At 41.5% G+C, this 22068-nt stretch overlaps 1 protein-coding gene across 3 annotated transcripts in view; it reads left to right on the top strand.

The window, feature by feature from the left end:
- JARID2 (jumonji and AT-rich interaction domain containing 2) overlaps positions 1-22068 on the top strand; it is a 227607-nt gene that overhangs the window by 160934 nt on the left and 44605 nt on the right. For all 3 annotated transcript variants that reach the window (XM_080338858.1, XM_080338860.1, XM_080338859.1), the window contains exon 5: positions 14252-14428. In XM_080338858.1, the coding sequence (XP_080194984.1) occupies positions 14252-14428 (177 nt within the window). The remainder of the gene's footprint in view (positions 1-14251; positions 14429-22068) is intronic.

Below are 22068 nucleotides of genomic sequence, written 5' to 3'. Positions count from 1 at the left end.
GGAGGGGGGATGGAGAAGGGTGGTTTGCGAGCTTTTGTGTTTGTTTAAAGGATTGCGAGGAGCAGAATCTAATGGAGTTTAAAGTGGCATCACAGTCCTCTGAAATTTAATCTGTGGAAATGTATTTCTAATTTAGTCTGCTGCGAGGCTGATCAGTCTGTTGGCAGCATGTCACTGCTGTGATCTGGGCCAACCGCCACAGTTGTTGGTGGGAAAATTCAGATGGTGGGGGGGTGTGTGTGTATGTGTGTGAGCACACATGGCTGCATTCACACACTTGTTTCCACTGCTTGCTAACTAAGCATGTGTTATTTATAGCTTTGAAGGCACTTGCACTTAAAAAAAAGGCAACCTGCGTGGGGATGTGATTTATCTTCATTTTTATTTCCTAATATCTCTTATCATTCTGCTTTAACAATGCAAATAGGAATCAGGGGTACTTTTGTCCTATGCCAGTGCTTCATTCAGAAGGGTTTTTTTTTTAATTTTAATCAGTGGCTGTTTAGCTCTTGCACCTGTAATTTTCTTCTTTGTTATTCATCTGTAGAATAATTGATGTTTTGTATTGTCAATTAAGAACTTGCAATTCATTCCTAATTTCTTCAGTGTGCAGGAGTACTCATATATTTCAGACAACACATGCGTTCAAGATCCCAATTACAATTATATTAAAAACCACGAGGGAGAATCTGCACTGAGTGCCACACATGGCATGTTCTTGGTCTGCTTAAACAGACTGAAGAAAAACAGAAAGGGAAAGCTGTCCAGTCTCCGTTTCAGCACCTCCACAAGCTTATTACTCCATCACCCCTATATAAAGCCTGAAATGAGACAGTAAAAAAAGAGCTGGAAACCATGGACATCTACTCACTGGATGCATTTCTGTGGAGGAGCAGGAGAGTGGCTGTGGCTAGGAAGGAGAGGGAGTGGGCTTGTTGAGGTCACTATTAGCATGGTTCTGGCTTCAGTGTCTGAACTGCTGTATATTTCAGGATGCCCTGGCTGCCTGTGATTGTACTTGTTCAGTTCCATGGGTGGTTTAGCTTCAGGTAGTAATCTCTTTTGATGTGCCCTTTGGAAAAAAGGAGGTGGAAGATGGTTCTTAGTATGCTTGCAGGGAGTTCATGTAGCAGCCCACTGGTACATCTAGCTCCAGAAAGGTCATTGAATCACAGAACCGTTTTGATTGGAAAAGACCTTTAAGATTACAGAGTCCAGCCATAGCCTAACTCTAGCACTAAGAACCTCATCTTACATGTCTTTTAAACACCTCCAGGGTGGTGACTCCACCACTTTCCTGGGCAGCCTGTTCCAATCCCTGACAACCCTTTTGGTGAAGTTTTTCCCAATATCCAGTCTAAACATTCCCTGGTGCAACTTGAGGCCATTTTCTCTTGTCCTATCACTTGCTACTAGGGAGAAGAGACCAACACCCTCCATGCTACAACCTCCTTTCAGGTAGTTGTAGAGGCTGATAAGGTCTCCCCTCAGCCTCCTTTTCTCCAGGCTGAACAGCCCCAGTTCCCTCAGCTGTTCCTCACAAGACTTGTGCTCCAGACCCCTCACCAGCTTCATTGCTCTTCTCTGAACTCTCTCCAGCACCTCAATGTCTTTCCTGAGGTGAGGGGCCCAAAACTGAACACAGGATTTGAGGTGCAGCCTCACCAGTGCTTAGTACAGGGGGACAAAGACTTCTCTGGTCCTGCTGGCCACACTATTCCTGATACAAGCCAGGATGCTGTTGGCCTTTTTGCCCAGCTGGGCACACTGCTGGCTCATATTCAGCTGCTGTCAGTCAACACCCCCAGATCTGTCTCTGTCAGGCAGCTTTCCAGCCACTCTTCCCCAAGCCTGTAGCACTGCCTGGGGTTGTTGTGACCCAAGTGCAGGACCCGGCACTTGGCCTTGTTGAACCTCATACAATTGGCCTCAGCCCAACGATCCAGCTGGTCCAAATCCCTCTGTATGGCCTTCCTACCCTCAAGTTGGTACTGGTAGGCTTAGCTTGGTATAGCTCTTCTGGTGATACCTAGTGAGCCTGGAGAAGGAAGAGCCAGCAGCTTACTTAAACCCTGCGTGGGGACGTCTTGCAATTTTTTTGGAAGGTGTTTGGTTTGGTTTTGGACCTCTGTGCAATTATTTATTGAAGTGTTGAGGGATTCAAAACTGTGTGCGTGTTGGGACATGTGGTTGTTCTGACTTCTGTCCAGATATATCTGTCCAGCCCTGGCTGTTGCAACGCTCACAGGGTGTAAGTTCAGCACTTTAAAAATTGTTTAGTGATAAGATCCTGGACAGTAAATCCCCATGATTGTGTTATTTGTTTGTTTGTTTGTTTTTTAAGTTGTGACTCTCTTAGCTCCTAGTCCTTTAATATGCTCTGATGATATAGTCTCTGCATTGATGATCAAAGCTTTTCTTCGGCAGGGGAGTCTTCTCCAGGACTGGTGGGAAAACAGCTCTGTGGTCATTTCTGTGTCCTTGTCCCACCATATCCAGCAGCAGTGTCAGAAGCACAGTGTAGATTTGTCACACCATGTCAGTGTGTACTTTCATTTTCTATTTTTAAACAGTGAAATTTAAAAATGCCGTCACCAGTACAAGTTCACTCTTCAGTACCCTGCTGGGTTTATTTTAAGCAGCAGCAGCAGCTGAATTCTGTGAGTGATGGAGGAGTAGTACCATGTGACAATGTGACAATGTGGAAGAAAGGCCCTTCTTGATGTGCATAAGTAGGAATATAAGTCCCATTTACTGGGCCTTCTGCTCTGTGTCAGAAAATCTAATGATTCACATTACTTATATATATATATATATCTATATATATATATTTTTTTTTTTTTTTTTAGCATCCCTTAGTTTCAAAGAGAGATAATTTAACCAAGATGACCTGCTTGGTTTCATTATCCAGAATACCAGGGGCTTTAGACATATTTTTAATTAGTTTGTTTTTTTGAACCCTTGATTTGATAATACAATGTAATAATTACTTCTTAAAAGGTAAGTGAAGCACAATGAAAAAGCTGTAACAATTGATGAATATCTGAGCACCCTGGAGTACATCTAACTGACCAGACTTGGCAAGGCTACCCTCCTTTCTATTACTTTACAATAATTTTTTCACTTTTTTTTTTTTTTAAACTTATTTTGACCTAGAATTTCCAGCACAAGAAGGAAGGGAATAGCACTGGTATCTCTGAAGTGTTTGTCTGCAGTGTTCTTATCTTAAAGAGAACAGAACCTTCTTGAGATGCCACTGGTGGAGAAGCAAAATATGTATTTTCTGTTACTTTAAAGGCTACCTACTCCCATTCTGGTGCTCTTTGAAGGAGCCCGTATGCCCTTTGCCAGAGGCATAATTAGCATCTTTCAGCAGTGCACGTAGATCTGAGTGTGTCATCTCTGTGCGATTGTACAACCCCTTTCACTTTTACTGTATTTTCTGCTTCTGATAAAATTTTTAATAGCTTCTGTTTTGGCGCATTTGAGTTACCTTTACTCTCCATAATTATTTACAGGTTAAAAATATTGTGAGTGGAATAACATAGGGCTAAAGGAGGAAGGAGAAACAACTCCCTGTGTGCAACAGATCTTTGGCAAAAGGTGCTAACAGGAAGGCTGTGATTAGGTGTCTACATTTTAAGCAGTTTTCCCATGATCAGTTTTCTAATTAAGCCGGGCCTCTGGGAGTTACTTGCTAGAGTATTTCAGGGTTTCCTAAATAAAGGTGTTTTAATTGAGATCTCACAGATTGAGTTTTCAGGCTCTTCTGACTAACAACTGTACTGCAAAACGTGTGACTGTTCGTTTTCTTTGAGTATTGCAATGATTTAACAATCTGATTATTTATTACAATTGAGCAAAACCAAAACAGAAAATCTCACTATAGCACGTTTGTCCAAACTTCAGTAACTTTGAAGTATCAGTGCCCATGTCCTCTTGCAGTTTACTTTTAAACAGGCTTTTTATTTTTTAAGCACCTGGTTTGGATGGAAGACTTGGGGGCCTTGGATCCCAGGCTTCTCTTTTGAGCCTTAGTAGGAGTTGCCTGTGCCTGTAGGTACCTGCAGAAGTTTTCCATTACAACAGGAGAGCCTCCAGAATCAAACCTTGGGAGTTCTTAATTTTGGGCATGTTAAAAACCAACTGTTAATTTGCCTAATTTTTAACAAGGTGGAAGGTGCATTTGCCTGGTTGTTTGGTATCAATAGGTACAGTCTCAACTGGAGAGCCGGTGACTGCATCAGTCACGTTCTTGAAGCACCAGCCTTCCAAAGGAGCATGTTACCACTGTGGAGGCATACTCACCAGATCAGAGTAAGCACATTAAATAAATAGCACAGCAACTTGAAATGCTTTGAGGAGAGACTGGGTCTGTTCAGCCTGGAGAAGAGAAGGCTGAGAGGGGATCTTACCAAGAATGGGTGTCAGGAGGATGGGACCAGACTCCTTTCAGTGGTGCCCAACGATAGGATGAGGGGCAATGGGCACAGACTGAAGCACAGGAGGTTCCATCTGAATATGAGGAGAAACTCCTTTACTTTGAGGGTGCCAGAGCACTGGAACAGGCTGCCCAGAGAGGCTGTGGAGTCTCCTTCTCTGGAGACATTCAAAACCCACTTGAATACATTTCTGTGTGATCTGCTCTGGGTGAACCTGCTTTAGCAGGTGGGTTGGACTAAATGATCTCCACAGGTCCTTTCCAACCCTCATCCTTCTGTGACTGTGAAATGCCGGCACTGTCCAAAAATGTCAGCTGCTTGCAGTCTGGGTAGTTTTTATAATTCCAAAATAATATTAAAACATGCTGACATACAATAATTTGTTTAAAGTACTGGAAGAAGACCATCAATTTTGTTGTTAAATCATGTGGTGTTTGAGACTGAAATTTCAGGATGGATTGAAAACACGAGAATAAATTTTGGGCTGTTGAATCTTAATTGCACAAACCATTCAATAAAAATAAGTTTGCATTTAGCAACTAATCTCACAATTTTGAAGTTCTTTTTTAAAGTTAGGTGTAACATTGAAATGTAAAACATGAGATATTCCTCATGTGCAGTCATTGAGTCCGCCTGTGGAATATGCTGCTCTGGGCTGCTAAGTAACTCTTGCTGTGATTTAGGACAGGAGTAATTTAATCAGTGGGGACAGGGAGGAGTGAATATGCAGACTCACAGTGAACAGCACATGGATGAGTTACACAGAGAGAACCTGGCCACCAACACCAGGCCATTGCTCCTTCCCAGGGAAGAGGAGTGCTGCTGGAAGGCCACCCCTCCTTCCAGACATGCAGCGGGGTTTGTACCTTCCCATGAGTGTGTGCCTACAGGGAGATTTAGGAGGTGGGCAGAGCTGCTGAGTGCAAGATAGAGTAGCCTGTATGGAGTACTACAGCTGGATCAAAGGTTTTTTGCCCTGCTCTTCCTGTTTTGGGGCCCCTTTGTGATGTTAATGATTCCAATATCTACCCCTGCAAAAGGCCACAGGATGAAATTGTTGCAACAGGAGACTAATCTTGTTCAGCCTTTGTATTTGCCACAGACTCGCTCCGAGTACCTTGGTGAGCTGCTTAGTTTTTCTACCAAATGAGGGTAAATATTTAGCTCTCTATATAGGTATTGGCAGGTCTGGATTTTTGATTATGGATGAGCCACTGGCACAAAATCTGAGTGCTGTGATGGCAGCAGCAGCAGCACTTCAAAAGCCCGCTGCCCATGGTTTTCAGTGCCCGGGTGGGCAATGTAAAGTGTTCTGGCAAAGGCAATTTCTGCCCATCCTCCCAGCCAGAAACCTGTGAGCCTGCTTCTGTAGCCTGTGATCCTCCCATGGATTCAGTGCTCCCCAAAAGGCTTATTTTTGCTAGGGATGGTGCTCGGGATCTCTTGGGTATGAAACATGGCCTTTGTAGCCTTTGGGGAATGGCAGTGTGACGGTTTGGGACTTGCAGACTTGTCTCGTTGATGATGGAGGGGAAAATAAAGTTGGGGTCGAAGTGTATGTGCAAAGGGTTGGTTTTGGGGTTCACTACCAAATCTAGGTGGGTTAGTGGAGGTAAATTGCTCTGAGATGGTCAGATATGAATTGTAGATGTGAGAAGCACTTTTTTTTTTTTAAATATTCAGTAGTATTCAGTACTCTGGCATGTGCTTTGTTAACTTTGGCAAGTGAACCTTTCTTTTTTTTTCCTGCAGATTCACACATTTCCCTAACCTTACTCCATTTCCCTAGAAAAGGATCAATTTCCTTTGGCTTTCTGGTTTTAGCTCTACTGCTTTGAAGAATGGACAGAGAAGAACGTGGGGTTTATGTCACTACACAAGCCAATAAGTTAGCCATAACATTAAGCAGCTTGTGATTCATACAACGGCAGAGGAAGAGGGAGTTTGAGCGCTGGTGTGTTTGAGTTCTGTTTTATTTCTGTTCTTGGGGCCTTGGGACGGCCTTTTCCTCCCTCTTGCTCAGGCACCCAAGGAGCTCCCCCTGGGACTGTTCCCGCAGGTGGAGTCGGACAAGTGAGAGACAATAGCTCTTTCCTATGCAGTTCCCTCTCTTTTAGCCTTGCTCTGTTAAATGTCCATAAAGCACGGACATAAATTACATTTATTTGCACTTCAGGGACTTGGCGCTGTCCTGCCAAAACGTAAGAAATAGGACACATAATAAATGAGAAGCAGGCCCTAAATTTTAAGCATTGAGATGCCAGTACATTGGGAGCATTTGAGAGGCAAGGTTTTTCCACCTGCATACAGCCCCAAAATGGGGCCGTGTGTCAGAGGAGATGCCAAATCTCTGGACGCGGCTCATTGTAGAGCTTGGCACGCTGTGTTTTCACTGGGGCAGGCTTAAGTCCTGCATACCTTGACCTGCCCCATACTTAAATCATTCTGATGTCTTAAATTGTTTTAAGATTTTTCCAAAGCACATCTGGGTTATGTTTAATTGTTAGCAGGAAAAAGAGAGAGGAGCTAGAGGGGGAGTTGGTGTAAATAATTCATGGAGAAGAATCCTCCAATTTTGCAGAAACCACAGCCCAAATTACAGAGAAGGCTCTTGGATTGAGATGATTTTTGTTGTGGTTGTAACATACCAGGGTTTGAATTCTGTCCAGATGAAAACATTTGGTTTGTACTTCAGTAAATATTGCAGAAACACTGCCAGCTAATTCTGAAGAGTAATGAAATAGTGCTTTTGGCAAAGTGCATGCACTTTCCATACTTCTGATTCCACTTTTCAGATCCAAATTCAGAGGTTTTTTTAATATGTTTAGCTAGTCCAAGACAAAAGTTAATGTAATGAGAAACAAAACATACCATAATTTAGGAGGGAAAATTACACATTTGTCAAATAAAAAAAATTTAATAACCTCATTAGTCAAATAAAATGGCTGCAAAAGAGTACAGTTTATTCTATTAATCAGGCACTTGCTGCTGAGGTCGATGCCTCAGTGAGTACAGGTTGCATTAAGCATCAATTCTACCCACTGTTAGTAGCACACTGGAATTTTGCACGTGCAAAGGGTAATGTCTTGCCGAGAAAACTAAAAGCACCACCATGACTTAAAAAAACATAACTTACTTTGTACTTATTGTTGTATAAGCATCAAATTATTATAATAGAGGACATAAAATACATTTGTCATCCTTTCATATGCATTAGGCAGCACTTTGTGTATAGTTGTGGTAATTGTTTTTCCTATATAGTTAGGTTTTCTTTTGTGTTGCTCTCACAATAGGAGGGAAGACAAAAATATTCAAGAGAGAATTTCAATAATGACAGTGCGGATACTGATGGAAACAGTTGCCAAACATACTTCAAACCTCATTTTTTAAAGAACTGGATAACCTCCCTTTTCATAATAACTCATAGCTCATTGTAACCATGATGAGTGCATTTAAAAAAGAAAAATCACCATTAATGATTCTCTCAAAATTTGTCACGCACAGCGGTTTCCCATCAGAGGAGCAGTAAGCCCTGCTCCACTGCTGGGGAGGAGCGGGTACCTGGGCTTTTGTTAGCTGTCTGAGCTTTCTCGAGGGGCTCACAGCCCCCTTAGTCAGTCACAGCAAGTTGGCACACTTCCAAAATTGTGTGATGAGGGCCAGCTTTGGCTATTTGGCCGTTCCTAAGTGATTTGGGAGAGGGCTGGGAAGTTTCTTCCAGGCTGCTGCCTGGCCTTGGCTGTGACTTTTCTGCTTTTGACTGGGAAATAACAGTAACTTGTTAAGGTGAGTGACACGTGTCCAAATCAGAGCTGCAGGTCAACAGCACTATCAGACACATACTCCTGTTAAAGCTCCTCTTTACTGTATTTAATGCCAGTAATTCTTTCAGCATTTTCCTGATCCTGTTGTTCATGCATCCTGTGTCCATCTGCTCCAGTCCTAGCGCATCTCTTCTGCTCTGTGGCTGCTGCATCCCCTTTCTTTCAGCCGACTTCTCCTGCCGTGGCTTCTCCTTCCTGCCCATATTGTTTTGATTGCCTTGTCCTGTTATTTGGTGGTGGCACGTGCTTTTATGCAAATACCGATGCAAAACAAATCAACTGTCTTGGGGAGGGGGGAAACGCAGTTAGGAAGTGTGTGGCTAGACATCATCAGGACAGAATGTAAAACATACAGCTCCTGCATGAGATTGGGAGCATACTACATTTTATGTTTCGTTTAATAACATGAATTGATATATTAACCTATACATTCAATAAGAGAAAGTGTGCATAGAAATTTTCCAAATCTTTACTTAAGAGCTTGTAACATTACATTACAGTTACAACATTTATTAATGGACTTTCATTTCCTTACCCTGGGATTTTAATCTGAATCAGTTCCCTGATCCGATTCACCACATGGCCCCACCAAAAAAAAAACCCCAAAAATTATACTGCCACAGTTGAGGTGGTGGCACAGGAGTAAGAACGGTAAGAACAAGAGACCAGATGGGGGTAGATGGTCTCTAGACCATTTTTGATGCCAAGAAAAATGTCTACACAGGCACAGACAGTCTAGATGTTTCCTTGTATGAAATGTCTTCTAATTAAGAGGTGGAAAGTAATTTTGTTTGTTTGTTTGTTTTCTAGACTACCATCAGATTTACTGAGCAAGCGTGTTTTTTGCATGTGTGGCCGGGTGGGTTCCTCAATATGGAAGGCTGCTCCCCCGTGCTCCCCCTTTGTCCGCTGCAGTGCCCGTGGTAGCAGCTGCCTGCACAACTTGGGGGCTCCCAGCACAGGAGGAGACTTGTAAAATTCAATACAGCCACAGGCTCTCGTAACTCCCTTGCAGATATTTCTGCTGTTTTCCTGGGTATGGAAAACGAGGAATTGGGGAACTAAATACCTGGAGTGCCAAGACCTGGCACGCACCACCTCCCGGGCACAGATATTACCATCTATCTGGAGCATTGCAACTCTTTTGCTGTTGGTTATTTAATTAAATTCTAATGTTGCACTTTAAATTGCCCAGGATAGGCTCTGAGAATCACGCCTTGGTGGTGGGGATGGCATGAGCAAGAGGAGGGATGATTGTTTGCCTTTGCCTTTGCTGTCTGCCTGACAAAATGTGTGCAAGAATAAACTGGCAGAGCTGCCTCGTATGTTTCTGTTGCTGAGTGTGTCCAGCTAGAGACAAAAATGTGCAGAATAGTGTGTTGTAAATTAAAAAAAATGAAGCACCTACAACCGTATGTTCCGTAAATGTGTGTGTATGTATGTGTCTGGTGAACCTGCAGTTTTCTTTATTCTCATGCCATTTTGGAGGGGTTTTATCATGCTGTCATACATCATTTTCATGATAAGTATCTGTTATACATGGAGAAACTTGAGAGCAACAACTCTCAACGATGTCTGTCTGTAAGGAAAAACACCGTGTTCTTAACTTGAGATGAAGACAGGCCAGATTTATGTGGATGGGTAACGTATTTTGTTAGACCAACTGATTTAGCTGGAAAAAACATGCCAGCTCTTGAGCGTGCATTCTTCTCCACATCACCAATGGTCTTAGACATTTGCGGCTACCATAACGCTACTTAGTATTGTTTATATAAATTAGCAGCTTTAAGTAACAAGCGGAGTCCCCTGCAGAGGTGGGCTGTGGCATCATGCCCCCGTCCTGTGTTGATCTTGGAGATAATGAGAGGTATTTAGGACAGGAATACTTTATTATAATAAAAAGGTGAGCGATCACCTAGCTTCTACTCTTCATGGTGCAGCTTTGCCCATAAGAGCTTGATTAGTTCTTCAGTCGTGAGAATTCTGAGGTTTTATTTCCCTAAGAGGAGTTTTGAGGGGTGCTCTTAGCACTTTGCTTGGCGTAAACCACCAGTGGCATGTGTACTGCTCACACTTTACCTAATCAACGTAACTGTCATTCTTTTAGCTTCAATGAAATCACAGCGCACTTACACAGGCTTGCCTTTCCTTCAGTTTGCCCATAAAGGGAACTTGCAGTGTCTTGAGCTTGAGAAGCCTATTTCAGTATTTTAAACTAGGGTTTTCTTAGCCTTTTGGACATGTTTAGCTAAATAGACTTAAAGTGAAAGTACTTTTAACCAGCTCAACCCACAGGTGTGCACAAATTCTCAGTATTTGAGGCTATTCCAGAACTGAGATCTTATATAAAAAGTATTTCTAATATAAAAAATAAACAAGGAAACTCAATTTATTTCAGTGTCTTCCATCCATAACAATGCTTAAATAGAACAAAAAAGTGTCAGTCCAGCCTTTTTCTTTCTGTTTTGCAACTTGAATAAATGTGTAGGAAAAGCTGGGGGGAGAAGGAGGGGAGGAGGTGACCCAGACTGAACACCAGCTTTCCTCTGAGGTCTCATATTGCAGAGCACTTAGGTCAGTGAAGTGAGGGCTAGCAGGACTCTACCGTGTTATTGGACATTGCTGGTCTAATTTTTCTGGAAATGTACTTCCCAAACAGTCCCAGCTGTCCCAGGAATGCAGTTTAACCATTGTTGTTCATAGTACTCAATTGGAAAGAATTAAAAAATGTCATTTGGACCAAAGATTTATGCATGGAGATTACAGTGATGGAATACCAGGAGTTAGGTGAGGTTTGTATCTGCTCTATAATTTGGGTTAGACTATTCCTCTTTTCCAAGTGGAATCACACGGTACTCTATTTTATTCTGTACTTTTTTTTAAAAAAAAAGAGGGGAAAAAAAATTTGCTATTGTAGTAGCAGCATTTGTGTTGCAGATGGTATTTTTTTTGCTGGTTGCTGTTGCAAGCAGCTGACAAAAAAGCTCGGGGATGTGGAACTCTGGAGAAGATGAGGCTTAGAGAACAGACACAATATCTGGTCTCCTATTTTAGTGTCTCAGAAGGATAAGATTGCTGACTATTTCTCTGATTATAATAGATTTCAGTCTGTGTTTGAAACTAATTTTGAGGGTTCCTAACAGTAATATTCTTTTACTGCCATCATTTGTCGATGCTTTAATGCACTGATGGTGCCAGACTTTAGGTCTTGATTAGAACTGATGCACAGCACAGACTTGGAGAGCTAATAATTTCTGAACCCATACCACAGACTTGGATACCTAGGGGGAAGAAAAAAGACAATTTACTTTTCAAGCAGAACCGTCCTAGGTTATCTGTTTTGGGATCTTCTAGATAGTTGCTGTTGAGAGTTAAAGAAACTTCCCCCCCCCTGCAGAAGAATTAATGTGCCTCTTACCTGCTATGGCTGATTGCTTAGAGGGTGCCAAAAAGTTCTGTGCTTGCATAAAAATGCAAAGTTTTTTGTTTCCATAAATCGTTAGAGCTCCCATGCCTTGAAAGATGTCAGTGATCTTAATTTGGTCATTAGTCTATATAAATATGAAAGTTGTGTCATGCAAAAGGCTTTCCCCCTAGGATAACGATATGTGTCCATATGTTTATGTCTAGGTGGGATAGATTAACATATAAGTTATTTCAAGGGAGAAGAATCAGCATGCCTTAGATGCTGCTGGAGCATCTCCCCTAGCTGTCCCAGGGCCACCACTGATGCACAGCACAGGGTGCTGGCGGGGAGTTCCTCTCCGCTTCTTCCCAAGGCAGCCCCAGTGCCAAAGGGGCCATTACAGAGACCAAGAGCAAAGGTCTTTACAGCTGGGGGCCGAGCCCCACACAGCTGCTCACTTGTTCCCCCACAATGGGACTGGGGAGAGACTTGGAAGGGTAAAAGTGCAAAAACTCATGGGTCGAGATAAAGACAGTTTAATAGGCAATTAAAAAGTTGTGAGCGCAAGCAAAGCAAAACAAGGGATTCATTCACCGCTTCCCATGGGCAGGCTGGTGGTCGGCCATCTCCAGGAAAGCCGGGCTCCTTGGCATGTAACAGTGACTTCAGAAGACAAACATTCCCCCCCACCCCGCTTCCTCCTTCTTCCCCTAGCTTTTATTGCTGAGCATAATGTCCTGTGGTCTGGGATATTCTCAAGGAAATATCTCAAGGGTGGATGTCAAGAGGATGGGACCAGATTCCTTTCAGTGGTGCCCAGTGATAGGATGAGGGGTGACATGAAGCACAGGTGGTTCCACCTGAATATGAGGAGAAACTTTTAACTTTGAGGGTGACAGAGCAGATGATCTCCAGAGGTCCCTTCCAACCCCAACATTCTGTGATCCCTTTGGTCCATTTGGGTCAGCTGTCCTAGGTGTGTCCCCTCCCAACTTCTTCTGCCTACACGCCTCTGCCCCGCTAAAATATCCCTGTGTTAGCAACACTGTTTTAATGACAAATCTAAAACATAGCACCATACAAACTACTAGGAAGAAAATGAACTCTATCACAACCAAAACCAGTACACTTAGGAAAGGATGGTTCATAGCTAAAATAGTCTATTAGTCTGTACCGGTTTTTGTGCCGTATTTAGGTATTCATTCGTTAAAATGTAATTTTTGTAGTTAACAGTATTTTGTGCAAACCTAGTGGAAGAAGAAGATATGCAACCCAGTAATAAGCTTTAGTTGGTTGTTGGCAGCGGCAACACCAATAGCTCTAAAACCAAACAAAATGCAGAATTGCTGTTCTGAAGAGGTTGAAGCCGGAAGTGTTTCCTAAGGAAGCATCAGACAAACTGGCACTACCTTGTGTTGTTGGTCTGTAGACCAGCTCTCTCTGTCCGTTGTCTTATTTAGCCAGAGAGAGACAGTTGAACCGATGACTCCCCATTCACTTCTACTGATTTTCTATTTTTTCCCCTTCTTGACCCAAGAAATCTCTTTGTGAATGAGTAGAAGGTTCCTGGGGCACCTGTCCTTCCAGAGGATAGACAGAAGACTCATTTTGAAGTGGAAACTAACACTAGGCATAAGGGAACATGTCGATTATGTGTCAGCAGTATTTGCACATTTAAAAATAATTATTAGATGGCTACAGTCATGTCGTGTGTCTTGGTTCAATACAGAGAAACCTGTATACTGTTGTATGACACATATAAAAGAAATTTTGTGCAAGAGTTAGGTTTAAATTACAGCCCTGTGTTGTTGTTTGGCTCGTGAATCCTCACTTCTATCTCACTGAACTGCATGTTATATTTTCCCCTTGTGCAAGTGAGGCAGGTTAGGGGGAGCATCATGGGAAGCAAGCAAGAGATGAGAAGCAACATTCTCAAGAGGAGCACATGGGGAATTGAGAGACCTTTGCTCTTTTCTGTCCATCGCTGGGGACCTGTTAGGCAAATTTAAGCATCTCAATGTCTCAGTTTTTGTCTTTGTTTAAAACTGAACCAGAATACTGCAAAGCATTGTGTACAATGCTGTAGAGATCTGCAAAGCATTGTGAAGTTTAAATACGAATATTTTGTTGTAATAATAACCTAAAAATATTACCGGAGCACAGATTGGTTTGTAAACCCTCTTTTTTGTTCTGTTTGGAAAAGCTGTAAGCTTCTAGTTTGTGCTTTAAGACTGCAGTAAGGCACTTAAGCACACATTTGAAATTAAGCATGTGCATTAGTCCTTTTCTGAATACACAAAGCTATTAATTAGGGCTTGTAGCAAGACTGTTTGCTTGTCTAAAGTATGAATAGAATGTGTAGGGGGGGGCAAAATCCTGCTTTTCAAGCATATATGTGTCCTGTTCGTAAAAAATAATAAATAAAAAACCTCTAGTTAGTCATGCACTAGTGTGACCTTCCATCTCTGAGTCCCCCTCTTCCCTTGCCATGCATGACACTGAAGTAGCTTATGATCAATGTGGTTAGTGCAGTAAGTGAATGTAATGATGCTAATGAGCCATTTCTTTATAATGATCAGGTTCTCCAGCCCTGCCCAGCAACATGGTATATTTTGGAAGCTCTCAGGATGACGAGGATGAAGAAGAGGAGGAGGAGGAGACAGAGGACACAAAATCAGCCACAAACAATGCTTCATCATCATGCCAGTCAACCCCCAGGAAAGGAAAAATGCATAAACATGTACCAAATGGGCAAGGTAGGTCCTAAATGGTGCTGGTTTTCCTGCACTGCGTAGTGAATAAATTTATGAGCTCAATGTGCTTAATCCTTGTCCATCCTTCTGCATCTGAGTGAAAAGGATATAGACCATAATAGGAAGGTGGAGTGAGATGTAGTGTTGGCATCTTCTGCTTTGACCTGTTTCTCCTAGCAACCTGAACTCTGTCTGTGGCAGAACTAGAACTACAGGGCTGCAATTATATATATACACATACACATACACACACACACACACACAAATACTGGAGTTGTACAGACACACACACATATATGTAACATATATGTATACACACACAAAGTCACTCTGGCTTTATGAGACTGATGTTTAATCTAGAATAGATTTACTTTATCAAAGTTAAATATGAGCATTGTAATGTTATCAAAACATGTGACAGGGGCAGGATTTAATTTCTCACATGCAATATTGACACCACAATAGGTTAAGAAACTGCATTAATGTTGTCGTTTGAAAGATTTTATGGACAAAGCTTTTTCAAGTAATTTATTTCTTTGGAAATCAACAAAAGCTGTGTTCATGACACAATATGTCTGTCATGATGTCCTTGTGCTGTATCTTGATCAATGGGTCTGTGGATGTTGCAACATCGCCTAGTGTAAAATGGAAGACCTAAAAGGCATGCTTAAAACTTTCTGAGCCTGCTATAATGCTCCACTGCTAAAGTCCTGTGTGATGTGGTTCTCTCTCCAACAAAAGCTCTTGTATCATAACAACTCTGGGCCCTCTGTGCCTGACATAATTCCAAAATGGAGCCTGTGCTCTCTGCTCCCTTCCTCAGTATTAGTTTACCATGAGAATCTTTCTTTCTGGTGACTGCCCATTCATCTCTCCCCCTCTTAGTAGGAGGATTGAGAGGAAGGTCTCTCTACAGCACACTTTTTGAGAGGTGGTTGTGACCTGTGCCTGCTTTATTTTGTTATTCTTTCCTGCTGCTCTCTATTCTGAAGAAGAGATTAGTGGATCCCAGTTACTTCACTGTTCTGGTCCTCATCTCTGGTTTTCAAAAGGGAGCTTTCTATAAAGGATGCCATTGTTACATATACCCAAATTAGTTTTAATGAATATGTCCGAATCTGCTTTTTATTGCACACCCAAGCTCTCTTTTTGTAAGCTGTTTCTGGAGAAGTGCAAGGGGATGTTATGCCTAATAGCATTTCAGCTGTCTGCAGTGAGCAGGAGCTTTAATGCTATAAAAGCCATGGATCAAAACTTGGCACTTTGGATTGATTGCTAAATAACCCCCCAAAAAAATAACAGGCACAAAACTCTAGATCTGGAAAATGAGATTGCATGTGACAGAGCCACTGCCTTAGAGTTTTAAATGTGATATATCATTACAAAAGGAGCCAATTGTGTTCCTTGAGGATGTCCCAGATGGCAGCCACTTTGAAATTAGCTCAAAACCAGAGACACCTGAAATCTTAATTGAGGGTAAGTAAAGTCAAACTTAATGAGCCATCTAATGGCTTCATAATCTTTATCAATATAGATCAGAGTGAGCATAAATGAAGCTGCTGCTTTAATAGATCTGCAGAAGACCTTTATAAAATACATAGGAGACAATGTGAGATGTTTTGACAAAGGTGATGAAACAGGAATTCCCACAGAAGGCAGCTTCTCTTCATCATTGTAATTTCTTTTTTTCTTCTTCTTCCTTTTTTTTTTTTTTTCCTTTTTTTAATTAAAATTTCCTTACCCAGGGGTATTCCCATTTTTCAGTGTCTGTTATTTTGGTTGACAGCCAATAGTATTTTTGTTTCCTGTGAATAAAGTAGATTCTGGTTCATGTGTGTCTGTTTTAAATGAGACCACACACAAAGGCAAAACAGGGACGGGTGCAGCAAATGAACTTAATCTAGCGTGAGAGTCTATTTTTAATGAATTAAAGTCTTTTGTTTTTAATATACAATGTGTAGTCAAGCACTTTGGACCTGAAAATGCTAAGCATTTGCTATGACATACAACAACAAAGGTTCAGAGCTTGATTAATGTCATTAGACAGTGTCAAATGATTGCTTTCTACTAAACAACTTTCCTGGGTGAAGTCATTTGTCAATATCTTCTTCTGACGCCAATATGGGGCATTATTAGGGTTGCACACCAAACTATTTGTTATAATCTAGCCTGTTGAGTCACCTTTTTGGACAGCTAGCTCAATCAAAAAAGTATGAATAAGAAGCACATATAACACATGGCATAGCTTGCTGCATTAATTGAACTATTGTAATTAGCTCAACTGACTTGTTGCCTTCCAATCTTACTGCTTACATAGTTATATTTAAAGCGTCAGATTGTTACCTGTGCCTTTCCATCCTCTTTTCTTACTGCTTCTGATGTGCTTCACACATACCCAACTGTTAGAGTAAAGTAAAATGTTTGGCAGGAGAGGTATTTATCCCCCACATGCATGGGAGTGTGGAAGGGTGAAATTTAGCAATGTGCAAGTCTTCTCCTTTGTGCAGTATCTTTGTAAAGGCAGTGACAATCTTGCAGTTAAACCATTTTCTAAGGTATTGCTGTGGTTACCGCAAGGGAAAATGGTAGATCGGTGCTCTTAAAAATTGGTTTCATGTCATTGCCAAGCTTCAGCTGATTAGGCCGGGTCTGACATATGTTAAGATAAGTTACCAGCAGGTGAAGGCTTGGATGTCATTGGTGGTGCTTTGTGCCTTGGTTAGAAACTAGTATTAGTTCTGGGTAGATATCTCTCATGTCATGTGGGATGTTCTGCGTGTAACTCTTCCCATTACTGTCTTTCAGCCTGCTTAAACTTGCAATGACCAATTCTCACAAAGAGAAGATGCTGTCTAAAGACTTAGGGTTTTTGTTTGCAAGAGAACTGTTCTCTTGTAATGTAGACTAAAATATCTGAGTGGTTCTTACATGCTTATGGATTAAGGTATGATCTCAAAGTATATGTCATGATTAATTCAGGTCAGAGAAGACCCCAGGAGGTCATCTAGTCTGATCTCTGCTGCAAAATACCATTGATAACTTTTCTGACAAATTCAGCAATAACATTGGCAGAGGGTTGTGCTTTTAATTATGTATGTCTTTTGAGGATGGGGAAATTTTAAAAGCTTTCCAAACCTTGATGTGTAATTTTGGCCTAATCAGAATGATTTTCATTGGGTTAGGATTTATAGCAGGGTTAAAATGGTGAAAGGCCAGAAACTAATTAACTGAATCACTTGGTTTCCATATAGCTGCTGACTTCAAAAGGATGTTTTCCCTGCTAAGAAACCATATGAACATTTAGTTGAAATAGAGAAATCACTCTTGCTGTTTCAGGAAAGGATTTCATCTTTTTAAAGCACCTAGATCCTTTTTTAACTTCGGGACTTGTGGTGTATTTCAAAATTAACATACAGAAAATTAGGGATGATGTGGTGCTGCGTATTGCAGCAGATAGAACAGAGGTTTGGATGATTGTTGTAATTGCAGCCTTGTTGCTGACCCTTTTGAGTGTGGGTGTAGGAACCCCATAATTCTCGCTGTTTAGATCCAGAATGCTCAGCCACAGGATGCCTGCATGCTGCTCAGATGGATACGCTTATTTTCCAGCCTGCATTTTGTACGCATCTCAAATGACCATCAGTCTATCTGAGACTATTACACGGCTTTGAACACAAGGAATTCACTGGAAGAAGCCAGGCAGTAGCATTGGCTTAAACAATGTGGGGTTTTTTTCAGTATAGCTGCCAGGTGTGGGGATAAACTTCACCACCACAGCCTGGATGACAGGGCGTCTTGCCAACATGGAGGAGGAGTTGGAGAGACAAACATTGATCTATTAGCAAACTGACCTTCTGGAAAGGGAGGAGGGTGTCAGTCATCAGCTGCTGCAGGCTGACGTGCAGGGAAAGCAGGTTCTCTGCAAGTGAGCTGTAGCCCCCTTCCCTGGGGGACAGGGAGGTGCCGAGGCTAAATTACATCTCCCCACTGCTCAGAGGAAATTCCGAGTTGTAGGTAAGAGGGTAGGCTTAGGTCTCTGTTTCTTTAAAACTAATTCTTTGAATTCCTCATGACTAAATAAATCCTGCTTTGATTTCATTCTGTGGCACAACGGGAGGTTTTCTCTGCAGGCTCCTGAAGGAAAATGTTTGCAGGTGCCAAGGGTTTTGTTAGGCGGGCTGAGCTAGGGAGCGGGAAGATGCAATTAGGGAGTTGTTGGGTTATCGGTCCCATCACGAGAGCTAAAGGGGCTTGAAAGGGCTTGTGGGCTTGAAAAGGGCCTCAGGAGGAGCAGCATACACAGACACGGTTGCGTAGACAACTGAAGCAGCAGGCTACAGTTACTCTAATAATGGCTGGCTGATTTCCTCAAGAAGGATGGTTGCAGGATTAGGTATTTCTCACATCAGCAGAGCGGTTCAAAGGTGGAGAGAAGTGCACATCTGGGCCAGCATACCTGGGAATGTCATGTTTGTCTTCGGACACCCGAGATGGACAATTAAGTTCTAATTTACATTTAGGAAAACGCACTTAGGCATCGCTATTTGTAACCAGACTTCTTCATGAAGGAGGATCTTGTTTCCTTAGCTGGAGCAAAATGACTCCAGTGTGTCAGAGAACCTACTGGGTCAGAAATGGTTACTGGTCTGTCCTGTGTTCTGTTAACATGGTCAGATAAAAACTGCTCTGCGTGCCTTTTGCCTGAAATGAGCAGGGGAGAAAATTGTGTAGACACCTTTTTTCTCGGGGCTCAAATTTCAAAACAGATCTGGCCGTAGTAAGCAGGCATTGCTAGAAATCCTATACTCTGCGTTAGTGCTGCCTTCTTCTCTTACCAGAAATAAAGAAGGTTTTGCTTCTCAGTTTGCAATGGGTAATTTAGCAGGATGATTTCCTTACATGTGTAGTAACAAAAATGATTCAGGTAAAGACTGTAGATATTTTTTTCTTATTTCAGGATATAGTTCAATGCAGTGTTTGTACATCTTGGACTTAAATGGCATGTCTTTTACATACATAGCCATTTGAGAGTGTTGTGAGAAAATTCTGATTTGCGATTGTAATTCCTAATTTAGTTTTGGCTTTAACTAAATTTGATATTTGTGGGTGGGTATCTAAGATGGAGTCTTAGGCTCATGCATGTTTCTCAGTGAAATTAATCCTGAAGAGGTAAACATTTAGAAGAAGAATATTTTCTGCATCCAGCTAAAATGCAGAATGAGAAAATTTCAGACAGAGTGCTACAATAGTTAATGGGTAGGCAATTATTTTGATGATTTACAGCCTTTTGTTGAAATACCATGGAACCAGTAATTGTTGCAATAAACATTTTTGCACATTTAATTTTTCTGCAAAAATATGTAACATGAAAATTACCCGTTTCACACTAATTTACATATTTAAATATGCAAATAAGGCACAACACATTTAGGATTTGTGGATTTTCAGTAGTTAGATGTATGACCTGTAGAGAAGAATCAGGGAACTGGAAGTTGCTCAAAAAAATTGAATTGTTATCCTGGTGAGAGACTCGTGATAACAGATAGACACTTCTTGTATGGACTTGTTGCTTAGCGAGTGACCCTTTTGATGTTGTTTGTGTAATAATGGTTAGGTGAGAGTAATGAATTTGTGCTAAGACGAGACACTTGGTATTGAATTTTTGCAAACGGTGGCATGGTGTCTCATACCAATAGCACTCCTCTCGATGGCCCAATATATTTTTGTGTGCATAGAGTTTTGAGTTGTGTTACTGATAGCACTAAAAAGAAATTCAGTGTTATCTACCACGGTTCTCCTGTTTGATTTCTCTTAGCATGTGGCTATGAAAACGTTGTTGTGGAGTTGGCCATTGACAAGCTGCATAGTGTTGGGTTAGGGCTGGAGAAGTGCAGATGCAGTGGTACCCCAGGTTTTTGTATGATGGTGTGGTGTCCTTTCCTCCTGAAGTACGCCTTTGTTGCTGATCCTGAGTAGGTAGATCATGTTGGGGGACTCCAGAAGACAGCTTCTATCTCTGGAAGTGGTTTATAGAAGTCCGAACATACCCAACACTTAAGAAAAACAATCGTTAGTATTAAAATACTCTGTTTTATGGAAATAGATCATTGTTTTAGTTCCTCCAGGAGGGGAAAAGAATTATTGCCCGGGTCCTTTAAGGCAGTCTGAGAGCCACATAAATGTTTTCACAGTGACTTAAAACTGAATTAAAGCCAGAGCAAGAATGTTTTTGTACAGTAACAGATACTTAATGCCAGAAAGTTGATTAATATTACATCTCTTCCCAAACATGATCTATGTAACAACATGAGGTTTGCATTGGAGTAGCTGGCTCGGGTTCACAACATTGGCAAGGCTCCCTATTCTTCTTCTAAAACCAAAACTTCTCCCTTTCACTCTTATCTTCCCTCTTTGTTTGGGTAGCTTTATGAATGTGCAATCACTTGCTTTACTCTGCACAAGCTCTGCAACGTGCGGCGTATGTGTACGGTCCGTGCATTTATCTCGTAGCTGCTGACAAAAAGCAAGAGGGTTCATACACCAGTACTCTGCTGTCCCTGCAAGGGACTCCCCCATTATCTCAAGTATAAAGCATATCTGGTACAGGAATAAACTCCAGGAGGGCTTGGGAGAGAAGGCTTTGTCCATGGAGTCAACTGTTGGCTGAACCCAGTCCAGTAATTGCGCTGATTACACAGGGAAAGCCTAATTATTGTATGTATTATAAGTTGGCTTCTGAATGGCTGTCTTGGGTATATCCTATAAAATATTTGCGTGCAAATTCATTTGTAGGAATACTTCAGAAAATTGCTGAAAACACAATAAATGTTTATAGCTCACTACAGTGTCCATTCCTGTAATAAAGGCTTAGTTGATCTGTAGTAATTGGGCACATCTATGGCTTTAATTGATCAAAATCTTTTTTAGCTATTGCTGCAGCTGCACCTAGTACCTGGCACAGTTTGCACAGTTTGCTTTGGTTTGCGTAGGGATTCTTTATCACATTTTCAAATGAGATACCCCTAAGTCCCTGTATGGGATCCTGGGTCAATATTGGTGCCCAGGGTCCAGTTCCCCTGATGCAGAGAGTGCTGTGATGCATCCATGGGGATCACGCCTGCCATAAGGTTTTGCTCTGCTGCCGTAAATTATATCAGTGGTTTAAAAACCCCCAGTGCTTGTGAGTTTTGAATGTAGTGGTTCAGTTTCTTTGCATTTGATCATCGCTGCTAACCAAAAGACCCACAAGTATTTCACTCTGGGACTCGTATTGTTTCAGCTTAATAATAATAATAATAATTGCTTTGGAGGACGTGGCGTTTTGAGAACAAGCATTCAAGCAGATATGGATAAGAGGATATCCATTTATTCTATTTGAAGTGTCTAGACACTCATGATTTACTTGCAGTTTTAATTATTTGTTGGTATTGCTCTTACCTTTAGCTAAAGGCTGTTCTGGAAATACAAAGCTGGTTAAGGTAGCGTAAAACAATAATAATTCAAGATTACAAAAGATTTCTGCTTTAATTACATGAGTTTCACCACTTGTGTGTTAGGCTTTTTTTCCATCTTTCTGGTTTTTTAATGAAATTATTACTTCAAAAATGAAGCCTTTATTGACTGCTCTTTCATGAGGAAAAAAG

Source organism: Nesoenas mayeri (genome assembly GCF_963082525.1).
Source record: "Nesoenas mayeri genome assembly, chromosome: 2".
Taxonomy (NCBI): domain Eukaryota; kingdom Metazoa; phylum Chordata; class Aves; order Columbiformes; family Columbidae; genus Nesoenas; species Nesoenas mayeri.
Note: the sequence above shows the minus strand (reverse complement) of the source record. Positions and strands in the feature narration are given on the sequence as shown.